General features: G+C 35.3%; 1 protein-coding gene across 2 annotated transcripts in view; it reads left to right on the forward strand.

Moving 5' to 3' along the window:
- The window catches only part of Cont (Contactin), a 54,320-nt gene extending 51,289 nt beyond the window's left edge, over positions 1 to 3,031 (forward strand). For both annotated transcript variants that reach the window (XM_089094449.1, XM_089094450.1), the window contains one exon: positions 475 to 3,031. In XM_089094449.1, the coding sequence (XP_088950575.1) occupies positions 475 to 649 (175 nt within the window). In that variant the 3' untranslated portion in view covers positions 650 to 3,031. The remainder of the gene's footprint in view (positions 1 to 474) is intronic.
- The last annotated feature ends 8,939 nt before the right edge of the window (positions 3,032 to 11,970 follow it).

The raw sequence follows: 11,970 nt of genomic DNA on the forward strand, positions 1-11,970 counted from the left end.
TGAATAATGTCTTGAATTTTGTTATAAAAAGTATTAAAGAATAAAAGGTAGTCTTTGTAACTAAAGCACCGTAAAAGTACATAATCGTGATAAAAAGATTAATTGGAATCAGAAATCAAGGATTTGCTTTCGAAAACCCCAATTCTCGAAAACGATTCCACTGTAAAGTTTTATTCACTAAAGAAAATAAACCGTATCTTAGATTTTCGGTTATAATGCAAGTAAGCTAGTGCTCCTAAGCTGGCCCACTTTATTCTTTACTGTATGTTAGACTATTTATTTGAAGTGAAATTTTCCTTCAATAAAAAGGCTCTATTTTCCTGCGCTTTAAGCAAGATTTCTATTTATGGAACAGTCAATGCAAATTAAGCATTTTGCTGTATAAGCGACTTCATTAATGCGCTTCTCCGAGTCTGCGAGTAGATGTTTTTTATCATTAAAATTCATTATTCATAATGTTGTGTTTATTTTTAGATACAATCTCCGTGTCTTGGCATATTCATATGGAGGTGATGGTAAAATGTCGTCTCCAACATGGAATTTCCGGATGGGAGAAGAGCAAGACGCTAACACTGCTTCTACGAGCTCTGTTCTTTTTGTCACTTTTTTTTCTTTTGTGTTCAGTTTATTAATTAGAGCTGCTACATAACGAGTAAAAAGCAATGCAATCGCATTCCCGTTGTTTCCATCTCATTAATTTTATTCTTCATGTTGTGCAATGTTTTTCAACGATGACCCAGTATTTGTAACATTTAGTTAATGCTGGACAATTGCCATTTATTTTTCAGTCATTTGTAATCACTATTTTCAGGTGAGCAATCTTGATGCTTTAACATAGTAAAATAACTAACTATAATCCAAGTATAAGATCGTTGCGCCGATGACGAACTACTATGAGCGAGTTGTTCAGTAAATTACTGACCTTGGAAAAAATCACTAGTAGGGATAAAATTTGTTTTTTAAATTAGAACCCTTTATTTGGATAAAATTGGATCTATTCTGATTTCTGGACCCCTCCTAAACTAGGGACTCTAACACTCTTCTCAATTGGTTTCTATTTGCTAATAACTTGATTCTTTAAGCTAATTCCTTTTCTGGTTAGCCGTTATTTTTATAGCCTTATAAACAAAATTATTGCAAGGGAGAGTGGGGGCTAAAATAGGGAACATTGTAAACCCAAATTCACATGCTAATGGATAAATTATGGTATGGAGACGATAACGCATGCTTACCCTTGCGCTGTCTTGTTGGGAAATGACTTTTTCGGAATTTTCATAACCTAATTAGCTTGAACTATGATGGCATTTATTGGAAGTTTGCAATTAATGAGCATTGGTTTAAATATTGTTGAAGCAATTACTCCTTAATGTCAGATATTTATCTAACAACCCTTGTAATCGTCGAATACAACCTTCGTTTTTCCAAACTGCGTCGCTCCAAAAAATGTGTGTATGAACAACGGCCTTGTAGAAGTGGTTTCGACAGAGCAACGCGCTATGCAAAATGCTTGTTGATTCCTGTTTTTCAACGCCGGTAGTTTCTGCAGGTAAATAATCCCCTACCAATAGCAAGATAAATGATACATGAATTCAGTGAATATTGACTGAAATGACACCCAAGCAAGTTCACTTAAAATAATTATCATTCGAACATGTCTCATTGCCCTGTAGATGAAAATAATAATTGTCACATTGAAAATTTTAATACTTTCAGTAGAAATTGCTGTGCTACATACAAATCCATTATAATAATAAATAAAATTATGCTAAAATAAAAATTACTGTTTTACATTTACCATGAAGATCTCACGTCGAAAACTGCTGTTACAAAATTGGGTATTGTAGAAAAAGGTAATTGTGTAAATGTTGAAGTGAACATTCTTCTTTGACCTTCATATGTTTTGACTTTGCGTTCCATAAATTTCTTACTGAAATTTATGAAAGTATGTTTTCATTCCGTTCATTTGTGACTTACAAGTGTGACATTTGTAACTTACAAGTGTGACATTTGTGACTTTAAAAGAAACTTAAAAGTTTCTTCTTTTTAACATAGTTTTATAGTAGCTACTTCGTCGATTTAGTGACCATCCTTTTCTGAATCTCATTCTCATGCACCAGTTAAAATTGCCTTCCTCTGCACAGAGAAGTATGGTCAAGAGGGTCACTAGGTCATTCCCTTCTAAGGTTCAAAAGTATATAATACCTGCTTGGAAAAAAGCAGGAAATATTACCGACAATGGCATAGAAACAAGGGTGGATCCAGGATTTTTTTTTGGGGGGGGGGTTACTAACTTTTGACTCAGTTTTTGACTAATTTTACTGATTTTTACCTAGGTTTTACTAATTGTCGACTTATTTTCGACTCGGTCAAAAATTTCGGAGGGGGGGTTCAAACCGGGTAACCCCCCCCCCCCCGGATACGGCCTTGCATAGAAATACTAATTTTTTGCACCATCGCCTCTGTGGAACGTATAGCTCCCCCCCCCTAAAAGAGGGACCAGTCTGACTTAAAGAACTTTCTTAATATTAAATAATAACTTCTGCCCATCTAATGCAAATGAAGATGTGTCAATCTATATACGGGAAGTTGTAAGATTCATTAAATACCACCCAATTGATAAGAAATCAAGTGGAACCAGCGATTTGCTCCTTATTTCAGCCTAGACGAAATATGTCAGAGCCTTACTTGGGGGGGGGGCCGTGGCTCCATGATTTTTATTACGTTAGACATAGTATCTGTACATAGTTCTCTGTTCTTTTCTATTTCATTGTCATCTTGTTGTTCTTTCCATTCCATTTTTAGTTTGGAATTATTTCCTTTATTTTACTATTATTTTAATTTGAATATAACTGGTGTAATATTGGTTTCTCTCATGTTTTTGGCTGCTCTATATCTTTCTCATAATTTCTAGTATGTAACAACATTTTATTGAAGTATATCTTGCAATTTGTTCCGTCCTTGACCTTATCCGTCCAGTGTGATTAATATTTTGTCCATATGATATGCCAATTAAAGTGCAAATTGTACTGTTCTCTTATTGTTCTTGTAGCCTTATGTAAGAATAGGTAATCATTAGTAATGTCTCATTGAGGATTTACATTTAAAAACATTCAGGGCAGCAGGGGCGGATCCAGGATTGTTTTAGGGGGGAGAGGGCGCAAAATAGGTTGATCCGATAAACTTGCGTTAGGAGCAAGTTTAATTAACGCAAACTTGAGTTAATTAAGGAAATTACACTACTTTAGACTACGCTAGGGCCCCTCCCCCTGGATCCGCCACTGCAGGGCAGATTTGCAATTTTGAGTGCTTTAGTGCTTTTTCAATGACTTTCTCTTAATTATTGATGCTGATTTTTATTCAATTTTATTATTTATCGCTAATTTACATTAAAAAATTTATAGTTCTTGGTCGATTGATCTGAAAACGGCTTAAATGCTCAAAGCTGCAGCACTAATTATGCCTATGAGTTCGGCAGTACCTTTGCCTTGCACATAAAATTCATCGGACCTTAATCATTGTCGAATTCAATTTAAGGGGCTCTTCTTCATGGACAGGTTGTCAAGCTTTGTTAAATAACGCAGGTCAAATAAAACCCCTAGGGAATTCCTTGTCAAAAGGGAGTTTTCTTGAGATCCAAGAAATGCTTGATATGAAGGCTTAATAAAATTCCTTATTGAGTCAAATATAAAAGAATCTTTAAAAATCCTTTTGTGGGTCGACCTGATTGTAACAAATGACAGCAAGAGGTGGTGCTTTGCGGCGTCGTTTGCAAATTATTACAACTTATAGGCTGTCACGAAATGGCAAATAATAAACCTTAATAACTACTAAATTAAAAAATCGTCGCAAATATGCTCTTAAGGCATGACGGGTTATGAGGTATAATGAAATTGGGCCTAAACCTGATGCACGTAATATAAGACTACTCTGTGATTTGCTAGCTGCTAGTAGCAGTTGCGTCAATTACCCTCGAAAATTTGTTGTTGTTTTTTTCAAAACCGAGGGGGTAGGTGCCCCCCTCCCTCCCTCAATTGATACAACTGTCTAGTAGGGCAGGCTAGTACACTCGTCTTGGGGACAAGTAATTGAGTTTGTACCACATAAATCCTTTTAAATACTAAAAACAGGAATTATTTCTCGTAAATAAGATTTATCAAATACAAATCAAAGAGAAAGCGCATTTTTACACATTCGCCTTTATTTAACTAGGATATCAGTTTCAAGATTCTATTATTTAGATTTTTGTCAATTATCTATTTGACGAAGACTTATCTCGGTCTCTCTTCACAAGTCCCGACTCGTGTGATTAATAAATAATTATGTTATAGACGTGGATCACACAATAGGGATGGGAAGGAATTTCTCAAAAGTTGGCGATGCGGCTAGAAGCTTAGTACGAGGAAATAAACTATCATTAATCATAATCACCACGCGAAAAGCACTCAAAACTAAGTACCTATAGTTTTTCTACAAACGTTTCCGTTTTCCACGTACTTTTTTGTCGCAAAAGTCTCCAATGTCTATGCTGTCCCTTTCGGGTATGAAATCTGTTTCAAGGTGTAGGTCTGAGAGTGCGAAAGGTGGCCAATTTATTTATGTCCGACAGGATTCGTCTGTTAATATACTTGAGGATTTTTCAGTTTGGGAAGAACGTTTATGTGAGACTCTATTTGTTGAATTAAGTCCCATTGGCTGCGAATCTTTTATTTTTGGTTCAGTATATAGACCGCCATCAAGTAACCCCAAATATTTTTTGAGATTTTTGAGCCCCTAGTTGTAAAACTTGGTGGATGTAAAACAACAGTAATACTTTCAGGTGATTTCAATTTTGATTTGTTGAATTTCGATGTGGCTTTTCATAAAGTGTTTCTGAACAGCATGCTGTGTTCAGGCCTTTTCCAAGTATTTCGCTACCTACGAGAGTAACAAAGACTACTGCAACTTTGCTGGATAAGATTTTTTTTCTTGTGTTTTTTTTTTTTTAAGCGATAAAGTCTTATTTTAGTATATGTGACATGTCTGATCATTTTCCAGTTAGTGTTGTTCTAGATTTAGCCGGAAGTTTATCTCAACCTGCATTTAAAAAACATGGAAATAAAAATTCTTACCGACAGAAAAAATTGATTGATTTTAAGCTTTTGCGTGAATTGATTGATAATAAAGACTGGACCCCATTTTTTATTCAAATGATGTTAATGATGCTTTTTCGAAATTTATCAATGATATGATGCAACTACGAGATCAAGCAACATCGACAAGATTTTTGCGTGGAGTTTTCAAAAAAATTTGACCCGTGGATTACGGATGGTATTTTGACCTCACTTAAGATGAAAAGAAAAAAACGTCGTCAGTATCTGGCTGCCCAATCTGATGTATTTTATGAGGAATATAGAACTTATAGAAATAAACTGAATTCTATTATAAGATATGCTAAAAGAAAATATTTTTCCGATAAATTTTTACAGTATAAGTCAAATATGAAAAAGACATGGCAGCTAATCAATGATAAAATCCGCCCCAATCATCGTTCGAGTTCTGGAGTTAATTGTCTTGAACTTGATGGTTCAAAAGTGAAGGATTCAAAAGAAATTTTGGATATTTTTGGAAAGCATTTCAGTAATATTGGGTCTAGGATTGTATCGAGTACAAATATGCAAGAGAGTCAGTCGCTTGATTTTGTTGTTGAAGATGAAGCACCAAACTCATTTGATTTTTCTGAAATTGCACCTCAGGAAGTTAAAAAACATATAATGAAACTAAAGCAGTTTTTCATTGGATGATTTTGGGTTCTCTGCACAAATTGTGAAACAAATAGCTCCTAATATAGCCCCATTGTTGGCACATATTTTTAATTTGCCTTTACTAAATGGAATTTTTCCTGATCTTTTAAAAAATGCCCATGTATTAGCTTTGTATAAAGGGGGTGCTTCTACGGATCCTTAAAATTATAGAGGAATTTCACTGTTATCTGTTTTTAGTAAAATTTTGAAAAAATTGCTCATAAGTAACTTCAAAATTATTTATGTAATAATAAAATAGTGCGTCCCTCGCAGCATCGATTCATCAAAGGAAAATCAGCAGAACTAGCAATACATCAGCTTTTAATTGAAATAAATAATGTGCTGGACACTGGTCATGGCACCTTGGCTATATTCTTGGATGTGGCCAAGGCGTTCGACTCGGTGGATCCCCGTCTTTTACTAAATAAACTAAAAAAATATGGATTCTCTTCAAAATCTTTGATTTTTTTTGCATCTAACCTTGCTGAAAGAAAAATTGAATGTCATGATAGTAAAAATGGAATCCGATCTAAGTCATTTTCCGTAAATTGTGGGGTTCCTCAGGGCTCTGTTTTGGGTCCTACCCTATTTCTTCTTTTATTAATGATTTGCATGATTTTCTTCCAATCTGTAAAATTGTTATGTTTGCGGATGATGTGATTTTTTTCTTCCCATTCAGATTTAACACAGCTTTTCCTGAACATCCATAGTACTCTATCAACTACTTCAGAGTGGTATTGTCGAAACCTTCTTCTATTAAATGAAAGGAATTACCAGTATATACTATTTTCACGAGTTGGTTCAGTCAATTCTGATGTTTTTTCTCTTTATTTAAATAATGTGGAATTGAAACTGGTACAACAGTTTAGATATCTTGGGATAATTTTAGATGAAAATTTGTTGTTCCATGAACATGTTAAAACTCTGTCGGTAAAATTTTCTAGGAATGTTGGGTTTATGTGCCGTCTCCGCCATGTTTTTCCGGTTAATATACTTAAATGAATTTACTTTTCTCTGGTCCACCCTTTTTTTTCTATATTGTGTTTCTGTGTGGGATTCAACTTTTCCTTCAGTTTATAAGCTCCATAAAATTTTACAAAATAAAGAGATAAGGATACTTTTTCAGATTGATAATATGTCTTCTGTTACTCATCTTTTTGGATCAGCTGTAATTTTTTCTTTACATCAACTTCATTTCATTGCAATATCCCAGATATGTCACAATTAAAATCAATGAATTAAACTTCAAATGAATTTTAATCACAATTAAAATTCAAATGAATGTGCATTGTCAGTTTAATAAACATTTAATGTTTTCACTTTTATAACTTTAAGAAATCAAAAATTAATTAAGATTAGGAATAAATATCAGCATATGTATATTAAACTGACAATGCACATTCATTTGAATTTTTTTCAGTGAAGTACATATTGCATTCTTGCTTTTAGAAACCATAGGGGTTTTGACAGCTCCTTAATATAATTTCTGCTCGTTTTGAGTTTGACTCTGTTATTTATTTTAATTTCTGTTCGTTTTGGGTTTCATTTATTTATTGATACTGATTTGTGGGAGTTGTATGCTTGGTAGATTATTTTATTCTATTTTTGTTCATTTTTGGTTTAAGTCTTTACGTTTTTTTGAAAAACTTATTTTGTGGAAATGTTTTTAATTAATTTCTGTTCGTTTTATATTGACATAGTGCCCCAGCCAGTTAAACATTTGCCTCTCAATTACTTGGACTATCTGTCTTAGCTTTTCTCTGTCTACAATTACCCACCGTCTTGATACAACCTATTGCAAAATACTTGATAACTTCAATTCAAAATCATTGGACTCGGTCCGAATTGAATTGAAGTTATCAAGTATTTTGCAATAGGTTGCATCAAGACGCTGGGTAATTGTAGACAGAGAAAAGCCAAGACAGATAGTCCAAGTAATTGAGAGGCAAATATTTAAATGGCTGGGGCACGGGTAAACGGCAGAAGTATGCATGACTCTCTTATTGGACACATACTTGTCAGGTTAGTTTTTGGAAAGGCATGCCTGCCTAGAGTCTTAGGCATGCTGATCAAGAATTCAAAAAGAGGCAAACAAGGCACACAGGGAAAAATCAGGGAAAAAGAAAATAATATTTGAATCTTTCCGGTTTTCCTTTAGTAGTTTGAACTTGGGCCTACTATTTATATCCTGATGGGAATTTTTCAGTAAGTTTTAGGAGCAAACTGTTTTGAGAATCACAACACAAATAGTAGTGTTAATTTTGGCAACACAACCACGCAGTTGAACCAATAGATGTACGTCGATGCCATTCCCCAGGATTATGTTAATACTCCTTCACAGTCTAAATACAATTGAACTCTTTTGATCAAGAAAAATGTCGAGAGCAAAAGTAGTAACAGAAGTAGCCCCGAAAATTTGAACTTAATACCCTCGCTCGTTCTTGGTACATTGCTGAGATGCCTTATTGGCAACCAGGACACAAAAAGGGTCTTTTGATTTAATTATAAAGCAACATTTAGTTTTTAAGCAAAATAGGCAAACTACATAGCATTTTGAGGGGTTGACCTACCCGATTACCCTAGAGATATAGTTACTAGATCATTCAACTATGCTGAACAAAACAGCTGTCTTAAAATTTTGATTGGAAGTGTCTGGAAAATTATGAGCTAAAGAGGAGGGCTGATTGCCCTCCAATCACTTTTGACTCTTAAGAGGGCACTATAAATTTTAATTTGCTATCAAATTAATTCCTTTAAAATATCAGTGATACTACTAGCTATGGTAGAACATCACAGCCTGTGTCCTTATATGCTCTACAGTGCTTATATCTCCTTTTAATACCTGCATACATATAGGTTTTTCATTTAATTGACGCTCCTCCTAAGATTTCCCTAAAAGTTTCAACTTAATGCCATTAGTGTTGTTAGTTACAGTAACCGTAGAAGCAGCAATTTCCGGACCCTTCAACTACGTTCAACAAAATGGCTATATCAAAATGTTGATCGGAAGTGTTTGGGGAAATGATGGGCGTGTTGGGCATTCACCCTCCAATCACTTTTGACTATTAATAAGAACACTAGCCCTCTCAATTCCCAATTGAATGAGCCCTTTTTGAAACTTTTATGAGAAAATATTCTACAAGAACATTACATGCCGCAAAGACATAATTTACAACCTTTACCCTTGAGGGTATGCGGGGTTTGTCTTCCTCAAAGACGTAATTTCCGGACCTTTCAACTACGTGGAACATAATACAATTTTGATTGGATGTGATTGGGGAAATAGTGGGCGCGAGAGGGGGGTTAGTTGCCCTCCAATCACTTTCGACTATTAAAAAAGGCACTAGCCCTTTCAATTTCCTATCGAATGAGCCCTTTTTGAAGTTTCTAGGACAACGCTTTCTATAAAAAAAAAAACTTACACGCCCCCAGGACATAACTTACAAACCTTGCCCTGAGGGGGGTGTGTGTTTTGTCATCTACAAAGACCTAATTTCCAGAACTTTCAACTACGTTGAACAAAATGGCTATATCAAAATTTTGACTGGATGTGTTTGAGGAAATAGTGAGAGAGGGGTAAGTTGCCCTCCTCCAATCGCTTCCGACTATTAGAAAGGGCACCAGTCCTTTGAATTTCGAATCGAATGAGCCCTTTTTGAAGTTTCTACGAGAACACTTTCTATAAAAACCTTATATGCCCCCAGGGCATAACTTGCAAACCTTGCCCTGAGGGTGTGGGGGGGGGGGGACATCCTCGAAGACCTAATTTCCAGAACTTTCTACTACGTTGAACAAAATGACTATCTAAAATTTTGATTGGAAGTGTTTGGGGAAATAGCGGGCGAGAGAGGGGGGTGAGTTGCCCTCCATTCACTTTCGACTATTAAAAATGGCACTAGCCCTTTCTATTTCCAATCGAGTGAGCCCTTTTTGAAGTTTCTACGACAATGCTTTCTATAAGAACCTTATATGCCCCCAAGGCAAAACTTATAACACTTGCTCTGGGTGCTGTGGGGGGAGTGTCATCCTCAAAGACATAATTTCCGGATCTTTGAACTATTTTGAACAAAATGGCTATCTCAAAATTTTGATTGAATGTATTTGGGGAAATGGTGGGCGTGGAAAGGGTGTTAGTTGCCCTCCAATCACTTTCAACTATTAAAATGGGCACTAGCCTTTTTAATTTCTAATCGAATGACCCCCTTTCGAAGTTTCTATGACAACTCCTTCGATGCGAAGTGCCTTGGTCTAAAAGAAAAAAATAAATAAATAATACATTGTGCCCACACTGTTGTTTACTTAGGCAGCGCTATTGCGCTGCCTATGATACTACCCGTGGTCAGTGAAGCAATCCACTTGATTGATTTTATCGTTACCTAGCATTACTATTTAGCTCTCTTTTGTTCCTAGTCTAAGCGACTTAATATTATTAATATATATTCTCAAACCTATTTTTGCACACTGAACTCTCAAAACTTCCAAAAACTTATGCATCCTCTAATGTTCTTATTTGGGACAGACAAGTCTTCTGCATAACTTTTGTCTAGGAGAATTTTATCATATAGTTTGATACCATTTTCTCACATATCCTTTACTATGTTCTTTAGGACTGAGACCATTAAAATAACCCATATATATGGGGGTAGGATACAACCATACTTAACCCCAGATTCTACAACAAAGTAATTACTAACCTCACTTCCTACCTTAACTTCAGCAATTTTACTGTCGGTCATAACAGTAATCATGTTAATTTACTTGTCTGGTATATTATGCAAGAATAGGTCACTCACTAGCTTTTCTATCAGCCAAATTCAATGCCTGATCATCATCTATGATTTCATAGATGGCTGAAGTAGTCTGACGATTCAGACACTTCTCAGTTACTAATTTAATAGAGAAAATTTGTCAACAGATTTTCTCCTCTTCCTAAAACTGCACCAATTCTCCTCTTAAAACTGTATCTACAGCATCTCTTTGTCTAAGAAGTACCATCATGCTCACTAATTTAGCCCTCCCCCTTGCCAAGCTTCCCAATACCACAAAAAAAAATGAAGCTTAAAACTGCATTGGATTCATGAGCTTAATTATAATTCATGCATTGACTAAAATATCTTAGCAATTACCGAAACTCTCCAAAAACAAGTGATTTCTTTTCATTAGCTTTTACTTATCACACTTCGCTTTTAGTGGAAAAATTGATCACACTTAAAGCAGATGGATCTTGCAATAGCTTACTGGCTTTTAGAGCCATTACCAAAAGTAAGGATGCTCAGTCAATTTATAATGGGTAATCAGAAATTCAAATATTTACAGGAAAAATAAGAAGACCCTTCTTTAGGCAGGTAGGCCTATTTCTTCAGTGTCATTAGTTTTACACCCAAATGGCCACATTTTTACACTTGCGCAGAGGAGGACTCTCTTCCCCATGATATTGGTCCAGCTTGGTACATTATAAACATACATGATAGTGATACAAACCCCCTCTCATCCTTGAAAACGAAGCACCTCACGAGTGTCGTAAACAAAGATTTGCATGAGTCCAAGATTCAGTTTGGCCTCTGCCAAATATCCCTGCCCATTTTCACCACAGGAGAGAAAAAGTTGAGACGATATGAATCTTGAAAAAAAACATTTTAAATGTCAGACTTTCCAATCAAATGAATTTACTAACTATTTTCCTAGTTCATGTAGCAATATCTATTTTCTAATATTATTGTTAACCGCTTTGGATTGGCTGTCATGTTTACAATAACCAAAAGTTTGAAATAAAAGTCAACTTTACAAAAGAGAGCAACTCTAATCCCAAAATCTGATACAAGAAATTCCGATCTTGTGATTCTTATATACCAATAACGAAGGGTTCTATAATTGATAAGCTTTTTGAATGCTCGGATGTTGGTCTTACTCAAGTAAGCTCAAAAAAGGAACCGGCTCTGCCCATGCATAACGACGCTCGGATGTTGGTCTTACTTAAGTAAGCTCAAAAAAGGAACCGGCTCCGCCCAATATATAACGGGTTATACATCCCCCCCCAGCCCCCCAGGACGTAAAAAAACTTCCATTACATCGTCTTCTGCTATTTTTTTATCGGTAAATTCCAAATTTCATATTCGCACCTACTCAGGAACATACCCAGGACCCAAGATGATAAGTTAGCAGGAATAAATAAACAAATCTAAACAAAGAA

The sequence above is a fragment of the Artemia sp. Qi Xiang Cuo genome, chromosome 9, assembly GCF_049724085.1.
Source record: "Artemia sp. Qi Xiang Cuo chromosome 9, ASM4972408v1, whole genome shotgun sequence".
NCBI lineage: Eukaryota > Metazoa > Arthropoda > Branchiopoda > Anostraca > Artemiidae > Artemia > Artemia sp. Qi Xiang Cuo.